Raw genomic sequence first — 20,522 nt, 5'->3', positions numbered from 1 at the left:
CTGTTAATAATAGAATACCATTTATTTAAATATTTTTGATGTTTTCTACTTTTCAAATAAATTGATTTCAGTTACAACACAGAATAAAAGTGTACAGTGCTCACTTTATATTTATTTGTATTACAAATATTTGCACTGTAAAAAAACAAGAGATAGTATTATTCACTTAATAAAAGTACAGACGTGCAATCTCTTTATCATGAAAGTTGAACTTACAAATGTAGAATTATGTACAAAAAAACCTGCGTTCAAAAATAAAACAATGTAAAATTTTAGAGTCTGCAAGTCTACTCCGTCCTACTTCTTGTTCAGCCAATCGGTCAGACAAACAAGTTTGTTTACATTTGCAGGAGATAATGCTGCCCGTTTCTTGTTTACAATGTCACCTGAAAGTGAGAACAGGCATTCTCATGGCACTATTGTAGTCGGAATAGCACGATGTTTACGTGTCAGATGCGCTAAAGATTCATATGTCCCTTCATGCTTCAACCACCATTCCAGGGGACATGCGTCCATGCTGATGACACGTTCTGCTTGATAACAATCCAAAGCAGTGTGGACTGACACATGTTCATTTTCATTATCTGAGTCAGATACTACCAGCAGAAAGTTGATTTTCTTTTTTGATAGTTTGGGTTCTGTAGTTTTTGCATTGGAGTGTTGCTCTTCTAAGACTTCTGAAAGCATGCTCCACACCTCATCCCTCTCAGATTTTGGATAAACCTTGGGTCGAGTGCTGTAGCTATCTTTAGAAATTTCACATCAGTACCTTCTTTGCGTTTTGTCAGATCTGCAGTGAAAGTGTTCTTAAAATGAGCAACATGTGCTGGGTCATAATCTGAGACTGCTATAACATGAAACATATGGCACAATGCAAGTAAAACAGAGCGGGAAACATACGATTTTCCCCGAAGGAGTTCAGTCACAAATTTAATTAACACATTTTTTTAATGAGCATCATCAGCATGGAAGCATGTCCTCTGAAAAGGTGGCCGAAGCACGAAGGAGCATACTAATGTTTAGCATATCTGGCACGTAAATACCTTGCAATGCCGGCTACAAAAATGCCATGCAAATGCCTATTCTCATTTTCTGGTGACATTGTAAATAAGAAGAGGGCAGCATTATCTCCTGTAAATGTAAACAAACTTGTTTTTCTTTGCGATTGGCTGAACAAGAAGTAGGACTGAGTGGAGCTGTAGGCTCTGAAGTTTTACATTGTTTTGTTTTTGAGTGCAGCTATGTAACAAAAAACCCTACATTTGTAAATTGCATTTTCATGCCAAAGAGATTGCACTACAGTACTTGTATGAGGTGGATTGAAAAATACTATTTCTTTTCTTTATCATTTTTACAATGCAAATATTTGTAATAAAAAATAATATACACTCTGTGTTCTGTGTTGTAATTGAAATCTATATATATGAAAATGTAGAAAAACATCCAAAATATTTGAAATTTATTAATGGGCATTCTTATTGTTCAACAGTATGATTAATCACGATTAATTTTTTTTGTTGATCACATGAGTTAACTGCGATTAATCGACAGCCCTAATCTGCACTAAGAATTGGATTGAAACTCCCAGTCCATATCTCAGCCTCTAAACTTAGTTCATAATCTCTCTATAATAAATTTCAGTCTAATGGGTGTGGATCAGTGTGTCAGTTTACCCCATAAAATATGAGAACTCTTATTTCTACTTTTAAGATAATTCACGAGGGATTCTCACTTAAAATGAAGTGATTGTGGTATCTTAGGCACAGCACCAACTATATCCATACAGTGCTAGTGACTGACACTGTTTTGTATTATTAATGACCATAGTTTAAAAATAGCCCAAAGTTATGTTCCAAAATCCATATTTAGGCTCCTAAATAAGTGTACTGATTTTCAAATGTGCTGAGCATGCAGCAGTACCCACTGAAGTCAATTAGTGCTCAATGCTTTTGAAAATCAGGCCACTTACTTAAGAACCTAACTTTAGGCTCTTACTTTTGAAAATCTTGGGTTTATATTAGTGTCCAAATTAACAAATTGCTGATACCAAGTTACTAGTTAATTGGTTCATTTATTCTCCAGATTCCAAAATTGGTTATCATTTTTTCCCAGAGAGATTGGCCTGCCAGCATAACCTTTTCCAAATTACTGACTATTTTCAAGTCATCAACCCCTTTAGATTGATATGACGTGGCATCTGGAAGGCAAAGATTTCCTGCCTGGCACATTCTTCTAGTCCAGTGCAACTAAATTAATAATATAGCTGGGAAGAGGATCTTCCCTTGAATTTTGGTTCCTAAATCATTACCTTGTTTGTTGTGTTTTAAAAGGTATTCGTTTGACTCCTATGAAGAAAACCCAAAGTAGTATTTCAAATATAGATGACAACTTCAACAAAAATATTAATTTCCGAGAAAAATATAACTTAATGCCTACATACACAAAAAGTGAGTATTGCCATAAAATTAATCACAGAATTCAGGAAGTTGTAAAATCAATTTTACTCTGTCTCTGATTGAGGGCATTGCAACTGGTTGTGCTTCACACATCTATGCTCATCACTGGAAATCAAGGTATGAGAATTTAAAATGATATATACTATTATCTTCCAACTTTAATAAATACGGATGTTGACTTGTGAGCATGGTCTTCTGTCATCTGTTGGTTAGTTACTTCTGCTGCACCTAAGATATAACCCCTTGTATATTTAATGCATCAGTGATGTTGATGTAACCTTAATGCTGGAGAAAAGATACTTTTATATTATTTGAGTATTAGAATTTATAAAATAAGTAACATTCACACTTTAACTTTTTTTAGAACTGCTGCTTTACATTACCACGTTCGGTTCTATCTTAGATTTCAATTAGTTTAAATTAACAAACAGATGGGCTTGTTCATAACTCCACAGCTCTCCAAACAAACCAAGACACACGCTTGAGGAAACAAACAGTCAAAGAGAGACACAACACAGAATATCAAGGCTTGAATGAGAAAAATAAATATTCATTTGATGAAGATGAGGTGAGTTATGAGGCCAGATAATACCCTCACATATTTTCATAAAAATCCAAATAAAGTCAATACCTGTGTGTTTTTTTAAAATGTCTTTATTGTTATTAGTGTAGTCACTTGTAACAGGAACCCAGCACCAGGATGAATGACCAAGTTGAACCCTAGTGTAAACAGGTGCATCTCCATTGATTGTCAGTGCAGTTACACCCACCTATGTATTTAGTACTAATTTTTTTTTCAGCCCTTCACTCTCCTTTAACCACTCCTGGGTCTCCCCTTCTGCCCAGTACATGGTCCCTGTGGCCACAGAGTGGGGGGCTGGGGCTGACAGATGGTTGAGTCAAGATGGGGCAGCTGGGACTTGGGTGCTCCCCTAGTGAGGGGGAACGCTAGGCAGGTAAATGTAGTCAGAGGACGGAGGATGGGACAGGGTTCTTCAGAAATCGTCTCCCTGCCATAGTTTCCGCCACCGCCTCTGATTTCATTAATAGGCAGTAAATCTCAGCGCCTAAGGAGGTAAGGGAGACACTTACTCTGAGAGACACTGCACACACATTGACTATTCTGCTGTCAAGGCAGCAGTTCAGGAGGGCTATGAGTCTCACCAAACATGAGACCAGGTTCAGATTCTCACTTCCAAATCCCCTTTATTGGAAAAATCACGATATTGGGCTAATTTAGCAATTTCTGTGCAATCTGTGAAGGAAGCTGCCCTCCACACCTTAGCCATTAGGAGTGTGTTGGCCTTTTATCTGGACTGGACCAAACCCTTAGGACCCCACCCAGACTGTTTGTCTCTTTTGCTGCCAGAGATAAAGGGATATCTGTTTCCACCCAAAGACTTTCCAGTTGTATCTTCTCTTATGAAGCTGCTAATCACCCTGTTCATAGGGTTATAGCCCATATGACCAGATCTCAATCTACTTCCATTTCCATGTTGAAGAATGTGCCCATTACAAAAATATGCAAAGCTGCCACTGAGGCTTTGATTCACACCTTCTCAAAACACTATGCCTTACTGCATGCCTCCAGGACAGATGCTATCTTTTTACTGCAGTTCTGCAGTACATTTTAGACCAGGTTCTGAAGCTTCCACCTCCTTCAGGGAGTACTGCTTAGGAATCAGCTGAAGTCACCCATAGGGACATTACTTGAAGAAGAGATTGCTTACCCTATACAGTGAGTGGAATTCTTTGAGTAATATCCCTGTGGATGCTCCACTATCCGTCCTCCTTTTCCTTTGCATCAGAGCAGGGGTCGGCAACGTTTGGCACGTGGCTCGCCAGGGTAAGCACCCTGGCGGGCCGGGACAGTTTATTTACCTGCTGACGCGGCAGGTTTGGCCTATTGCGACCCCCACTGGCCGCGGTTCGCCGTCCCGGGCCAATGGGGGTGGCGGGAAGCGGTGCAGGCGAGCGATGTGCTGGCCGCGGCTTCTCGCCACCCCCCATTGGCCCGGGACGGCGAACCGCAGCCAGTGGGGGCCGCAATAGGCCAAACCTGCCGCGTCAGTAGGTAAATAAACTGGCCCGGCCTGCCAGGGTGCTTACCCTGGCGAGCCGCGTGCCAAACGTTGCCAACCCCTGCATTGGAGTCTTGTCTTGAAGGGACTTTGTGGTAGAGAAGGAACTGAGGGTGGTTCACCCAACACTGCCCTATATATCCTTGGCAGGGCTGGCTCCAGCTTTTTTGCCGCCCGAAGCAGCGAAGTGGGAAAAAAAAAAAAAAAAGATAAAGCCGATCGGCAGCACTTCGGCGGCAGCTCAATTGTGCTGCTTCCTTCTTCGGCGAAAATTCGGTGACGGGTCCTTCGCTCCCTCTCTTCTTCTTCGGCAGAAGCTCAAAGAGGAAGAGAGGGACTGAGGGACCCGCCGCCGAATTGCTGCCGAAGACCCGGACGTGCCGCCCCTTCCTTCGCTGGTGCCTGGAGCCGGCCCTGATCCTTGGTACGGGCACAAGAATAGTTAGGAGATATGTGCAGACCAGGTGCAGCTACCAAATCTCTGCTCAAAAGTGCCTGGGGCACATTTATTGTACAGGATAAGTAACCTCTCCTTCTGTTATTCTGTAGGCCTCTATAATATAAGAACTAACATTTAATAATTATGTTAAATGGTATTCTTAATGACTTAAATTATTTTTTCCACTTCAATGCTATGTACTTTTACATAATTTTTAAATAAGTCAGAATAAATACTTACAGAGCACTGAAAGTCTTTCATTGGACCCACATGCAAGAGCTTTAAAAAAGAGTAAACGAAGAATCCGGAAAGATTTTACAACAGAAGAAGTAAACTATCTTTTGAGTGGCGTAAGGAAAATGGGCCATCACTGGAATTCAATTTTGTGGTCCTACCCATTTCAGAAAGGACGGACAAACGTTGATCTTGCTAAAAAATACCGCAAGTTACAGATACATGTAAGGAAAATTTAATTTTCTAATTGTCTCTTTATGCTAAAGTTAAAAACTGATTTGAATTATAACCTCTAATTGCATTTTCAGTTTTGCTGAAATGAGAAAAGTGTGAGATTTTGTGCTGTGCCTTTGAGGCACGTCGCAGAAATTGCAGCCCAGGGGGCAAAAGGGCTAAAGTGACTGTAAGCCACCTTTTGTGCTCCCCCCAGTTCTGGCTGCTCCCATTTGTAACTGAGGGCTTGGCTACACTTGCAAGTTAGAGCGCATTAAAGCAGCCCTGGGCACCCTAGCTCACTACCCGTCCACACTGGCAAGGCACGTAGAGCACTCTGACTCCAGGGCTAGAGTGCTCCTGGTACTCCACCTCGGCGAGAAGATTAACACTTGGTGCGCATTGGCTGAAACGCCCGGGCGTTAGTGTGAACGAGGTGTTGCATTACTGTGCTCTGATCAGCCTCCGGAGAGTCCCATAATCCCCTTAAGTCAAGTGGCCACTCTTGTCATTGTTTTGGAATCACTCCAGGCATGCCGATATGCCCTTTGAAACCTCTGTTTCTGACAGCCTGCATTCTTATCTGCTCCGAGACAAAGCAATCATTACTGTGGAATGCTGTATGTGAGAGAGAGAGAGGCGAGGGGGGTCTGCTGCTGTCTTACAAGACAGCCTGCTGACATGCTCTCAGCCCCCCAAAAACCCACTCTCTCTCTCTCCCCCCACATACACACAACACACTCCCTGTCACATAGGGTTACCATCCGTCTGGGTTTCCCTGGACATGTCCGGCTTTTTCAGCGTTAAATGGCCATCTGGGGGGGATTTCTAATCAAGTAGAAATGTCCGGGATTTCCCCCTTCCCCTCCTGCAGAGTGTGGCACAGCTGATTGGATGGCTGTGCCTGATTGAAAGCTGCTCGCAGCCACTGGGGCCTCTAGCAGCCAGAGTCCCTCCCCCTCCCCCGCTCCCTCCTCCCCCGCAGAGCAGCGCAGCAGTATTTGAGTCCACATGGAGCCCGCAGCTCTCCCTCTGCTGGGTGAGCGGGGGAGGGGGGAGCAGGGCAGGCAGGGGGGTGCAGAGGCTGCAGGGCGAGGAGGAGCAGGGCAGGCAGGGGCATAGAGGCTGCAGGGGCAGAGCAGGCGGGGGGTGCAGAGACTGCAGGGGCAGGGTGTGCAGGGGCTGCAGGGCGAGTGGGGAGCAGGGGGCACAGAGGCTGCAGGGGCAGGGGCTGCAGGGTGAGTGGGGAGCAGGGGGCACAGAGGCTGCAGGGGCGGGGGGCTGCAGGGCGCACAGGCTGCAGGGTGAGGAGGAGCAGGGCAGGCAGGGGCATAGAGGCTGCAGGGGCGGGGGGGGTGCAGGGCGAGTGGGGAGCAGGGGGCACAGAGGCTGCAGGGGTAGGGGGTGCAGAGGCTGCAGGGCGAGGCGGAGCAGGGCAGGCAGGGGTATAGAGGCTGCAGGGGCGGGGGGGGCAGGGCAGGCGGGGGTGTGTAGAGGCTGCAGGGGGAGGAGGAGCAGGGCAGGCAGGGGCATAGAGGCTGCAGGGGCAGGGGGGCACAGAGGCTGCAGGGCAAGTGGGGAGCAGGGAAGCACTTAGCAACCCCCAACAAGATCAGAGCGGGAGGGAGGAGGGGGAATGCGGGGTGCTCAGAGAAGGGGGCAGAGTTGGGGCAGGGACTTTGGGGAAGGGGTTGGAATGGGGGTGGAGAAGGGGCGGAGTTGGGGCAGGGCCGGGGGTGGGACCCGGGGCCCCGTGGAGTGTCCTCTTTTTTAAATGTTTGAATATGGTAACCCTACTGTCACACTCCACCCCACACCCCTCATTTGAAAAGCACGTTGCAGCCACTTGCATGCTGGGATAGCTACCACAATGCACTGCTCTTTGGGGCTACGCCAGTGCGCTTGCAGCTGTCAGTGTGGATAGATTGCAGCACTTTCCCTACTGCGCTCTACGAAGGTTGGTTTAATTCAAAGTGCTCTACGTCTGCAAGCGAAGCCATGCCGTAAGACAGCCCTAGTTGCTCGCTGTGACTGTCTTCTTCAAGTCCTGTGCTGGGAGAGAACTACATCTAGGACTTTTAGAACTCCTTAGCGTCATTCCAGCCCCATTACTCAGATTACAAGGGCCTGAATACGTGATAATCTCACACAAGATCCCTAGGATAGTCCAACATAGGGACTGGAAGCCAGGAATTCCTGAGTTCTAATTTCTCTCTGACAATAACTTGTTTGGCCTGGGGCAAGTTTCTCTATGTGTATATCAGTTTTCTCTATCTGTAAAATGAAGATGATTTTTATTTACCCCTTATGCAGGGTATGACGGATTATAATTGATTAGCTAATATTTGTAGCATGTTTTGAACAACTATCAGGTATTCTTCCTCTTAACCCTGTTCTATAATGTGTAGTAGATCTTGTATCACAATTTAGTGTGTGAAAATACCAGTTTGTCTTGACATTTACTATTTTTTTTCTAATTTTACAGAGGAATGAAAATAAAGAAGATCTGTAACATCTTTCTAAAGTATTTTATATTCTGCTAAAGAATTTGGAAGTTTAAAGGACAGAATTATAGTATAAATGAGTTAGGTACTGTTAATATGCCCTCTACATATTTCACTTCAGATTTTTTATTGTGATTTGTATAGGGCTAGGCTCAGATGTAGACTTAAGTGAAATGTATTTTGATCAGTATTTTCAGAATGCTAATGTACATTCATTAAATAAAATGTATACCAGTAAAATGAAAATGCTTTAACTTTACTACAGAGGCACACCTCAAAAAACCCCAGAACAAAACTATTTGCATGCAATATTTAACTTGACCTTCCAGTGATTAACTGGAATATTTGTACTTGCTTTAAATATCTCACTTGCTAAAACTATATTACAAATCATTTTATCCTCTTTCATTTTTGCACAAAAGTTTAACATTGCTAAATTGATATTTTATGCCACATACTGATACATATTAAAATATTTTTGTTGGCTCCATTTTTATTTTCTTGCTCTTTTTTCTATTCCACTGTCCCTGAGATGGAACAAGAGCACATCATTATCTTTAAGATATAGCCATTTCTACCTTTTTCTCTATTTTATACCACACTTATAGATGTTATTGCACTTGGGCTTAGTACTCTGAAATGCTCAAGTTTATTTAAAATGCTTTGTGTAATTTTTATCACAAACCATAGGCACCGACTCCGTGGGTGCTCTGGGGCTGGAGCACCCACGGGGAAAAATTAGTGGGTGCTCTGCACCCACCAGCAGCTCCCAACCCTGCCCCCCGCCCCCCAGCTCACCTCTACCTCCTTCCCTGAGCGTATCGCCGAGTCCTGCTTCTCCCCCTGTCCCTCCCAGCGCTTGCGCTGCAAAGCAGTTGTTTCACGCGGCAAGCGGTGGGAGGGAGGGGGAGAAGGAGGAATGCGGCGTGCAAGGAGAAGAGGCAGGGCCGGGGCGGAGATTTCGGGAGGGGTCTAATAGGGGCAGGGAGGAGGTGGAGATGGGGTGGGGGTGGGGCCGGAGGCGGTGGGCACGAGCACCCACAAGTGCCAAGGAAAGTTGGTGCCTGTGTCACAAACTACCCTGCTGTGTGTGTATATAGAACTAATATTGAAAGCTGCTAAAGTTGAAGGAGCCCAATGATCATGTACACCTATACCAGAATGAATAGGAAAGCAGGATATAGCCATTTTTATTTTTAGAACATTACTTATATGCAGTCCTTTATAAAGCTCAGTTATGGGCCCTGTCTTTAGGGGCTTACTATCAAACTAATTCTGTTTTGGATGTTCATTTAATTTCCATTTTTTTGTGTTAGTAGCCATTCTTCCTTTACTCTGAAGAGCAGTGGGTACTTTAAGCTAGTGTTCTTGTATGCCCTTTAGACACGGTAGTAATAGTGTTGGGAATGCCAGGAGAAGCCCTGATTAGAAGGCCCCAGCCCTGGGAGGTTGGACTGATGTCTCACTCTCAACTCCCAGAAATAAGCAAACCAGAGAGCCAAGTTATCTTAGGTTTCCTGCAAATGTGGAGCAGTAATACAGTGGTTGAAAGACCCTCAAAGGACAGAAGGGCTGGGGCTAGTTTTTATTTCTGTTAATTTAGTTTTCGTTCCTTTGTCACCTTGGAAATTGGGACTAGAGGCCTAGCCCTAGAGCAGCTTCCTGACAACAATGCAAACCCCCTGATAAGGTGGGCTGACATAGGAAGCAGTCCACAGAAGAAGCAAGCTATCTGATCAGACAAACAACCCCTTGTTACAAGCTCCCTGAGCTTAGAATCCAGGGTGGAGGGAGGGACTGGGTTCCTGTACAGCCTCACCACAGAGGCTAGCATGAAGACCCCTGATAAAAGGATCAGAAGGACTACTGAGCTCGGATCTGGGCTGATGACCTGATGTAGAGTCATGGCAGTACTGTTGAGTTGAACTCTGGTTTCCCCTGAAAGTGGTGAGACTAAACACGACCTGGCTGGAATGCTGAGTCACAAAACCAGGTGGGATAGCAGCAGACCTGAATGGCCAGCCAGTGGGGCTACATAAAGTAAAAGCCCTATAACACTGCACCAAGCCACAAGGTGGTGCATCAGCTGGTGAGTCAGTTTGGGTATATCTGCACTGCAATTAGACACCTGCAGCTGACTTGAGCTAAGAGGCTGTTTAATTACTATGTAGACATTCAGGCTCAGGCTGCAGCCTGAGCTCAGACCCTATCACCTCACAGAGACTTGAACCCAGGCTTCTGCCCAAGCCTGAATGTCTAAACCTCCATTAAAAGGCCTTTCAGCATGAGCACTAGTCAACTGGTATAGGCCATTTGTGGGTGTCTAATTCAGTGTAGACATACCCTCAGTAACTAATACTAATTCTTTGATCATCTGAACAAGAAAGAAGAATGAATAGGATCCACATTTATCTAGCTGTTTAAAAAAGGATGAGGTTTTTAATACCAAGATGTGACATGTGGGTTGAAGTGTATCTTGTATTTCATTCTCATAAAATCTGATGATAGAGCTAGAACTGCACATGAATAAAGCCATTGTATACCACAGCTGAACAGCAGATAATACATCTAAAAATACATTGTGTTTCCATAGGAAAATAAATTTACCTTCTCTGTAGTAGTATTTTGATAGAACTTGTCATAACATACATAAAATCAAGTAGTTAGATATAAAACAGTACCTACAATGTATGACAGTTTATTTTCAAATTCCATCCTCAATATTGAGAACCCTAAAGAGAGTGTGACAGTTACCTAATGTCCCATTTAGCAACTTCAATTTCTGCCCACAATCCTGCAAAGAATTACATACACTTGGTGCACTGTGAGTAGTCCTCTTCCCTGGGGAACTTTTAGGCCAATATTTTAAATTGACTCTAAAGAAACTCTTGCTACGTGTATGCCTGTCCCAGTTTAATCTACTTTCTATATGCCCACTAACATGACTGTTATCACTAACCTAATTGTGTGTGTTGAGTCTAAATCCTTTAACTTTGTAAATACAATGATCCATTATGCTACGCTCATTTACAGCAGCAGAGGTTCTGGAACAGTAACTCCACTGACGTCAATTAAGTTACTCATGTAACAGGAGAATCTGTCCTTTTCTGTAATATTGTTCTGAGTCACATGTAAGATGTCACAAATCAATAAGAGTAAATAATTTAGTGTTAGACTTAAGCAGCCACGCTTGTTGTGATCTTATATAATGCACTACAAGACTTCAGGCAGGCCAAGAACAGCAGGCTATTGTGATGGGGTATACAAACCCCACTCTGGACAGCAAGGGACTCAAGAGCTGCTCTGGGCTCAGGCAGCTTCATACCACACCTGCAATACATGCACATGCATAGAGGAGGAGCTTAAAAGAGAAGCAAAGAAGCGTACCTATTGGCAAAACCAGTAAGACAACAGACCCTCAACTCCTGAGGAAAGGGCTGACTGAAGGTAGGAGCTCCTCAGATGAGTGCTCCACAATGGCCCTTTCCTGAGAGAAGGGAGAGACAGATTCTGATGCACCTTGAGAGGGAATAATTCCCCTCCATTTCCTATGAGCTCTGTTTATTTGCATTAATTGCCCCTTCTTTTTGTTCATGGATTTGTTAATACAACTTTCAGGTGGGTGGGCAAAAACAGACTGTGCTAGCTCAGCTTCTCCCCCAACACCAGGCCCTTTTCCTGGCCCTGGTGCCCCCAGAAACAGAGCTTCACCTGCTGAGTTGGGCATGCATATGGGGCGGCTCAGAAAATGGCAAGGCAGAGCTGCTGGAGCATAGCTTTCGGAAGGGCGTGCACATAGCTCAGTCCTGGATTTCACGTGCCCAAGTGACGCTCAGATTTGGGTGGGCTTGGATGCTAAGTGGATGGGCCACGGCCCACCCGTGGCTACGCCCCTGGTAGAACCTCAAAGATATAAACACTAGAGTTATGGACTTACCGGTCAACCGGACGCCATGTGAAATCAGAAGTCCTCAATCAGGCAGCAACGCAGACCAAAAAAAAAAGCAAATACTGTACTGCTTCGGGACTTTAGCCCCGAAGCCCAAGGCTTCAGCCACGGGGGGTTGGGGGCTGCAACCACAGGATGGGGGGGATCAGGACTCCAGGCTGGGGGGAAGGCCTGCAGAGCTTCTGACCCTCGGGAGCACCGGGGCTCAGGGCTTTAGACTCGGGGGGAGTTCTGGGGCTCTGGGCTTCAGCCATGCGGCTCTGTTCCTAGCTTCAGCCCCGTGGGGGATGCCAGGGCTTGGGGTTTTAGCTGCGAGGGGAGCACCAGTTTCAGCCCCAGCGCTTCCCCCATAGCTAAAGCCCTGAGCCCTAGCACGTCCTCTCCCCTGAAGCCAGGAGTGGAGCCTTGGGGAGCCCTGAGCTCTGGTGCCCCCCACGGTACTGAAACTCGGAGCAGAGCTGTGAGATTGAAGCCCCGAGCCCCAGCACTCCCCCAGGTCTAAAGCGCTGAGCCCATGTGTCCCTTGCCTGGAGCCCTGGCACCCTAAGGGTTAGAAGCCCCAACTCCGCCTCGCCCCCCACCCAGAGCCCTGACCCCCCACCTACCCTGCGACTGCAGCCCCAAGCCCCCATGTGGCTCTTCTTCAGAGTTACAGAACATTTCAGAGTTACAGTCAACCTCCATTCCCAAGATCTCCATAACTCTGAGGTTCTACTGTAGATGCATTTTTGCTGCAAAATTATGAATAGTGACACCAGGTCCCCAACTAATTTATGCTTTAATTCCAAATGATGTATGTAAACTTTAATGTGTATAAGGTTCTGTGTATTGAAGGAATTGATGAAGTCAATGGAAACTTTTAGCAGTGTGAAAAACTAGTCTAAATACTCAAGGAAAAACTTTTTTGAAAATTACAGAAGCTAATAAAACCATTGCATGTAAAACAAAAATAAGCTGCCGGGAAGTCAGAGCAACAAATGTAGCAGAGTTCCACATCCTACAGAGTCTAGAAACAACAGATGGGAGGTTTAGAGAAAGAGATAGGGTTGTGGGTTAGACAAGCTTTGTAATGTATCTTTTGTTACATACAAGAGTCCTATTTCAGAGCTGTTTAAATTTATGCCACAAAAGACTAACCATATAAATGGGCACTACTAAGTGTATAAGCGTTTACAGTGACTGCTGAGAAAGTTTTATACTCATAATTAACAAAATTGAAGTCAATTAGTAAAATTAATATATTGTTTAGATTGTTCTACATAGAGAGCCTAAGAGAAGGTCAGAACTTTTTGTACAAAAGATTAGGTGTATCCCTGGTGAGTTCAGCTATAATAGTCCTTGTTTGTTAGCATTGGCTGGGGAGCTGTCCAAAGTACCATGTAAAATTAGTTAAATGTTACACTAAATTATTAGAATGCAACTACTATCAAATTTGACTTCTGCTTACAATTGAACAGATTACCATATGACATTCAGAAATCTGAGTAGACCCACTATTTGCTCTGATTATGTCATATTTATAGAATGCTTTGAAAATATTAGTAACCTCATTTTTCATTGATAAGTTTAATATTTCATTTTTATTTTCTGGTTCAAATTATGTAGATGCTCTGATATCATTAATTTTAACATGCAAATAATGTTAATATTCTATAGTTAGTTAACACAGGTTTCTCTTTATTTGGTGTGCAGTTTTCTTAATACTGCATTAACACATCATTACAGGGGGAAAAAAGTAATTCTGTAACTGAAAATTACATTTGGTTTTCTGCTGCAAAAAGTCTTTCAAAAATCCTCAATAGGTATTTTAACATTTGTACCTGTTGTGGTTGTAGCTCTGTATAATATACGGTAACTGCTTTGTATCAGCTGAATCGATGCATCAGAAGCATCTTTCTTCAAAAGCTTACAAAAGGTGTTCTTTGAGAGACATACCCTCAAAGACCCAGGTCTTGCATACACTTATGAAGATGCTTAACTTTACTACTATTCAGACTTGCATCTGAAGAAGTGAGGTTCTTACCCACGAAAGCTTATGCTCCCAATACTTCTGTTAGTCTCAAAGGTGCCACAGGACCCTCTGTTGCTTTTTACTACTATTAATATTCCGCTCAGTGATGCTACTCATGCTCAGAGGTGCTGGGGTACTGCTGCACCCCCTGGCTTGAAGTGGCTTCCGTCATACACAGGGTTCACAGTTTGGTTCAATGGCTCTCAGCATCCCCACTACACAAATTGTTCCAGCATCCTTGCTCATGCTAGTAAGCTTAAGCACTTAGATCAGGGCCGATCAGAGGCAAAGTTAGTCACTGGGAGTGGCATACACGTGAGGACAGAATTTGGCCCTTTTTAAGGAGACTCTTCTCAGGCTTCTTTCTATTAAAGATTGAACCCTACCCAAATAAACTGCAAGTGGAGAAACCTAATCTGTTATATGAGAATTGATTAGGCTACAATTAGTATATATGAAGAGGGGAAAGAATTACACTGTCAGGGGATCATAATAATAACATGCTTCAGACTAATGGCTGAAGAAGACAAATATTTAAACATCCCTCTCTTCTTCTCACACATAGAAATGGGAATTACATTAGTGGGATTTAAAGTCTTGAAGTGACTAGAGACTAACATTACTTCACTAACATAATATTAAATTATAAACTTTGCCACTAATTTGATCCAAGGACAATGGTGTCCTCTTCAGTGGCGCTATTTGGGAAGATGAGTAAATGAGTTGTACATCTAGTTTAAATCAAGTAAATTGTTTTTAATTTTTTCATTAAGTACCAAGACAATAGTTCCTCTTCTCCCTACCCCAGTGTTTCAAAACATCATGGACATTTCATAGGTTTAAAATTACAATATGAAATAATTTATAACCATGATCACACAACTTGTACCTAACATGCAAATAAACTGAAAGTGTTTTCCTGTAATAGAAGGAAAACCCCATTCTTCCACTTGTTATAATGATATGCTTGGCATCCAGAATTGGACACAGTATGCCAACTGAGGCCTCACCAGTGCTGAGTAGACAATTACCTTCTGTGTCTTACGTACAACACTCCTGTTCATATACACCAGAATATTATCCTTTTTGCAACTGCATTACATTGATAACTCATTCAATTTGTGATCCCACTATAACCTCCAGATTCTTTTCAGCAAGTACTACTGTCTAGCCAGTTATTGCCCATTTACAATTGTGCATTTGATTTTTCCGTCCTAAGTGAAGTACTTTGCATTTGTCTTTATTGAATGTCATCAACTCAGACCAATTCTCCAATTTGTCAAGGCCATTTTGAATTCTACTCCCGTTCTCCAAAGTGCATACAATCTTTCCCATCTGTAAATTTTATAATCATACTCTCCACTCTATTATCCAAGCCATTAATGAAAATATTGAATAGTTCTGGATGCAGGACTCACCCCTGTGGGACTCCAGTTTCATACCGAACCATTGATAATTGCTCTTATAGTCATTCAACAGATTGTGCATCCATCTTATAGAAATTAATCTAGATGACATTTATCTTGTTTGCTTATGAGAATGTCATGTAGGTTTGTGTCAAAAGCCTTACTAAAATAAAGATATATCATGTCTACTCCTTCCCCCCCATCTACTAGGCCTGTAACCCCATCAAAGAAGGAAATTTGATTGGCTTGGCATGATTTAGTTTCCTTGTTTACTTTTTTAAATTTCTATGTGAAAGTTATTCTATTTTCTTGTCTCTATTAAGTCAAACTGCTTAATCTCTCAGAGAGGAGAAAGGACACATTTATATAGTACTGCAGTGATGATGCTCTCATCAAGACTTCAGGTGACTGGATTGAAAAAGGTTCTTAGACATTTCTCAGAAAACTCCTGCAGTGTATGGGATATCACACACTATGGCCTCCTTCTAGCCTCTATCCCACCCTGAAATCAATATCTCACCAACTGCCAATAGGATAACACAGAAACTGTTACCATCAAGTGCCTGTTTTGTACGCTTCTTCCAGGATACTGTTTGAAGCCTCATATACCTACATATTGGTCTTTTAGTTCCTGGCACCCCACCCTTACCCCTCCAGAAGAAGAACCATGGCTGTGGCCATGACCAGTAAGCAAAGGTGTGGACAATATTCCGGCTTGCACCTCTCTCTTGGTAACTATAGCCCAGGAATTTATATATAAACCTTCTTTCTCCTCCCACATTCACATTAATAGTATTAATGTTGGCCAGACCAATGTTCTTCTTCAAGTAGTGTCCCTGTGGGTGCTCCACTGTAGATGTCGGAGTCCCTACGCTGCTGATCGGAGAACTTCGGTAGCAGTGTCCATTGGGCACGCACATGCGCAGTCTCTCCTTCTGCTATACCAGGAGGCTAGCCCGTGCAGGCTAATAGACTTCAGTTCCTCCTCAACCACCCCTGGCTAGAGACAGAGATTTAGCTGTCCATTTGCGGATTGTTAACTCTTTTACAATTGCTAATTTTTAGCTTCCTTTGAAGCCTCTTTTGTTTCTTTTCCCCATTTTACTGTTTATTTGGCCATTGCCAGGAAAAAAAAAAAGAAGAAAGGACTTTTGTCAACTCCCAGTGGGAGGGGAACCCCCAGACAAGAGTATGCTCAGCTCTTCGGGCTTCAGGAAGTGTTGCACTTGTAATGAGAGGTTTCAGAGTAGCAGCCGTGTTAGTCTGTATCCGCAAAAAGAAGAACAGGAGTACTTGTGGCACCTTAGAGACTAACAAATTTATTAGAGCATAAGCTTTCGTGGACTACAGCCCACTTCTTCGGATGCATATAGAATGGAACTTATATTGAGGAGATATATATACACACATACAGAGAGCATAAACAGGTGGGAGTTGTCTTACCAACTCTGAGAGGCCAATTAATTAAGAGAAAAAAAACTTTTGAAGTGATAATCAAGATAGCCCAGTACAGACAGTTTGATAAGAAGTGTGAGCATACTTACAAGGGGAGATAGAATCAATGTTTGTAATGGCTCAGCCATTCCCAGTCCTTATTCAAACCAGAGTTAATTGTGTCTAGTTTGCATATCAATTCTAGCTCAGCAGTCTCTCGTTGGAGTCTGTTTTTGAAGTTTTTCTGTTGTAATATAGCCACCCGCAGGTCTGTCACTGAATGACCAGACAGGTTAAAGTGTTCTCCCACTGGTTTTTGAGTATTTTGATTCCTGCTACATGCCACAAGCAGCCACAACAGTAGTTCCCTTAACCCACCCAGCAATATTGTTAATCTTTCCAGCTATACTCTTAGCCCAGCAGAAGAGTCTGTCCTATCTCGGGGCCTCTCCTTTTGTCCCTCCAGACCCATGAATATGATACAGTTCTGCGGTGACCTAGAATCCTACTTTCGACGTCTCCGACTCAAAGAATATTTCCAACATACCTCTGAACAGCATACTAACCCACAGAATCTTCGCAAAAGAATTAATGGACACAAATCTGACATCAGGAATCAAAATACTCAAAAACCAGTGGAAGAACACTTTAACCTGTCTGGTCATTCAGTGACAGACCTGCGGGTGGCTATATTACAACAGAAAAACTTCAAAAACAGACTCCAAAGAGAGACTGCAGAGCTAGAATTGATATGCAAACTAGACACAATTAACTCCGGTTTGAATAAGGACTGGGAATGGCTGAGCCATTACAAACATTGATTCTATCTCCCCTTGTAAGTATGCTCACACTTCTTATCAAACTGTCTGTACTGGGCTATCTTGATTATCACTTCAAAAGTTTTTTTTCTCTTAATTAATTGGCATCTCAGAGTTGGTAAGACAACTCCCACCTGTTTATGCTCTCTGTATGTGTGTATATATATCTCCTCAATATATGTTCCATTCTATATGCATCCGAAGAAGTGGGCTGTAGTCCACGAAAGCTTATGCTCTAATAAATTTGTTAGTCTCTAAGGTGCCACAAGTACTCCTGTTCTTCTTTTTACTTGTAATGAGGTGATCCTGGTCACGGACAAGCACTACCACTGCATCTGCTGCCTTGGTGAGGACCACATCCAGCAGAAATGCTCCCTCTACCAGCATCTCTGCCAAAGACCCTGCAAGGATAGAGAGCTTCGACAAAAAATTATCTTTATGGAGATAGCTCTCCTACCCCAGTCCTTCAGCAGGTGTGAGTCTCCCCCCTCAACCTTCAACTTTGTAGGATAGTGGGTCAAAGAAATGGTATGGGGACTCCTCTCACAGGTCAAAAATGAGAGTGGGAAGTCCCCTCAGTAAGCCCAGAGATAGCTGAAAGCGATCACCATCTCTCTTGATAGCCTCGGCACTGCTGGCACCGAGACCACAATCTGGCACCCACACCTCCCCGTACTGCTGATACAGGTCAAAAACTCCCTGGATTGGTGGAAGAACCCAGCCATAGCATGCAAAGGGATTCCCTTCTTGCAGGCGTCACCATCATCGCTCCTTACCACCCATGCATCGCTCATAGGATGGGGCACGCATTTAAACGGACTCACAACACAAGGCAAATAGTCACCTGTGGAGATATCACTACACATCAATCTCCTCAAATTGAATGGTCAGGAATGCCTGCACTCATTTCCTTCCACTGATAGCAGGATCACAGATAAAGATCATAACAGGCAACATAGCCTCCATGTACTACATCAACCTCCAAGGAGGGGCCAGGTCGCCTTCCTTATATGCAGACGCGATGAAGCTATGGACTGGTGCATCTCTCAAAATGTCACCTTGTCTGCGGCTTACCTCCCGGGCACACAGAACTCGAGAGTGGACAAGCTCAGTTTCAAATTCCCACACAGCCATGAGTGGGAGATGCACCTGACAGTACTTCACAACTTGTTCTCATAATGGGGAACACCTTCCACAGATCTGTTTGCCGCTTACTAGAACCAGAAGTGTCCACAATACTGCTCCAAAGCAGGGATGGGACAGCACTTTCTGGGCGATGCTCTCTTTTCCCCTTGGGACAAAGACCTTTACATCTTCCCTCCATTTCTTCTTCTGCTGCAGGTCCTGCTAAAGATAAAAAGGGACGAAGCTCACGTAATCCTGATTGCTCCTATTTGTCCAAGACAGACCTGATACCCTTACCTGATGCAGCTTGTGATGTGCCCGACAATCTTCCTTTTGACCACTCTGCACCTCCTCTCACAGGACAAAGGGCGTACCATACATCCCAACTTGGGGATTCTCCGCCTCAAAGCATGGCTCTGAGGTGGCTCCAGCACGTAGAAAGCTCATGCTCAAGGGAAGTACAAGAAGTTCTATTACACAGTAGAAAGCCCTCCATGTGATGCACTTATCTGCAGCAGTGGTCCAGGTTTCAGATTTGGTGCACATCCCAACCAATCTCTCCTGTGTCAGCAAATCTCCCACATATTCTGGAATATGCTCTGATCCTTAAAAAATCTGGGTTATCCCTGCGCTCTCTCAGGGTACACCTAGCACCTATCACAGCATTTCACCAGCCCATAGAGGGGTACTCAGTACTATCACACCCAACTATCAAAGGGTTCCTTAAGGGTATAACAAACCACATCCCTCAAGCTTGACTTCCTATCCCTTGTGGGACCTAAACCTGGTACTGAAAAGGCTGACCAGGCCCCCATTCGAATCTATGTTCAAATCTATATGTCACCAGTTTGCTGACATACCTATCAATGAAAATGGCCTTTCTGATAGCAATTACCTCGGCTAGAAGAATAGGGGAAATAGCAGCTCTGATGGCGCGTCCCCCTTACATAATATTCTTCCCAGATGAGGTTACACTCAGGCCACATCCAAAGTTCATTCCTAAGGTAACCTCCTCTTTCACCGTGTGCAGTAACAGTGGTTCTTCAAGATGTATGTCCCTATCGGTGCTACACAACCTCCCTTATCCCTCAACTTCGGAATTCTCATTTACGACTCTATTGTAGAAAAGGAACTGAGGACTGTTAGCCCCTGCGTGCTGGCTAGTCTCCTGGCGCAGCATGAGGAAAGACGGTGCATGTGCAGGCCCAATGGACACTGCTACCGAAGTTCTCCAATCAATAGTGCGGGGATGTAGACACACCTACAGTGGAGCACCCATAGGGACACACATCTTGAAGAACCATAGTTACTGCACAAGGTGAATAACTTCTTCTTTCTCACCTAGCAGCTGAAAGCAAGGATTGGGGAGAGAAAAAGCAAAACTCTTCCTCTCAACCTCTTCAGCAACTGGAAGTTAGGGTGAGCAGAAGTAAATGGCCTCTTCCAGCACTCATTCACCAGCAACAACTGGGGCAAGGAAAAGCCTAAGAACCACTAATTTCCCACGTCCTTAGCAACATCACAGAATCCGTGGTAAGGAGCACAGTAAAAGAGATAAAGATGGATGTCTCAGAATTCCACTGCTTTGTTTCCGGACTGGCATCCAGCTGTCTGAGAGCCCTGCGGGCGCTAGGGGGCGCTGCTCCCTGGGACACTAGGCGGCGGCCCCTCCCAGCCGCGGAACTCATAGCTGCCCGCGTGGCTGCCTGACCGAAGCGGCGCGCGGTCCGGGGGCGGGCCCCCCACAGGCCCCGCCTTGAGGCCTCTGTCGGGCTGCAGTGCTGAGGGTTTGTGCGGGGAGCGGGCGCGGTGTCTCCCGGGTGGGAGGCGGCGGCGGGACAGCCCCGTCAGG

The 20,522-nt window shown here is 44.3% G+C and overlaps 1 protein-coding gene across 3 annotated transcripts in view; it reads left to right on the top strand.

Moving 5' to 3' along the window:
* Positions 1-8,364, top strand: part of TERB1 (telomere repeat binding bouquet formation protein 1) — a 43,315-nt gene extending 34,951 nt beyond the window's left edge. Inside the window, exons 17-20 of one of the 3 annotated variants that reach the window (XM_034788648.1) lie at positions 2,331-2,447; positions 2,912-3,024; positions 5,219-5,434; positions 7,909-8,364. In XM_034788648.1, the coding sequence (XP_034644539.1) occupies positions 2,331-2,447; positions 2,912-3,024; positions 5,219-5,434; positions 7,909-7,935 (473 nt within the window). In that variant the 3' untranslated portion in view covers positions 7,936-8,364. The remainder of the gene's footprint in view (positions 1-2,330; positions 2,448-2,911; positions 3,025-5,218; positions 5,435-7,908) is intronic. The other 2 variants (XM_034788650.1, XM_034788651.1) reach the window with 2 other exon arrangements.
* The last annotated feature ends 12,158 nt before the right edge of the window (positions 8,365-20,522 follow it).

Source organism: Trachemys scripta, chromosome 13 (genome assembly GCF_013100865.1).
Source record: "Trachemys scripta elegans isolate TJP31775 chromosome 13, CAS_Tse_1.0, whole genome shotgun sequence".
Classification (NCBI taxonomy): domain Eukaryota; kingdom Metazoa; phylum Chordata; order Testudines; family Emydidae; genus Trachemys; species Trachemys scripta.
This window is presented reverse-complemented; position numbering and strand designations above follow the sequence as displayed.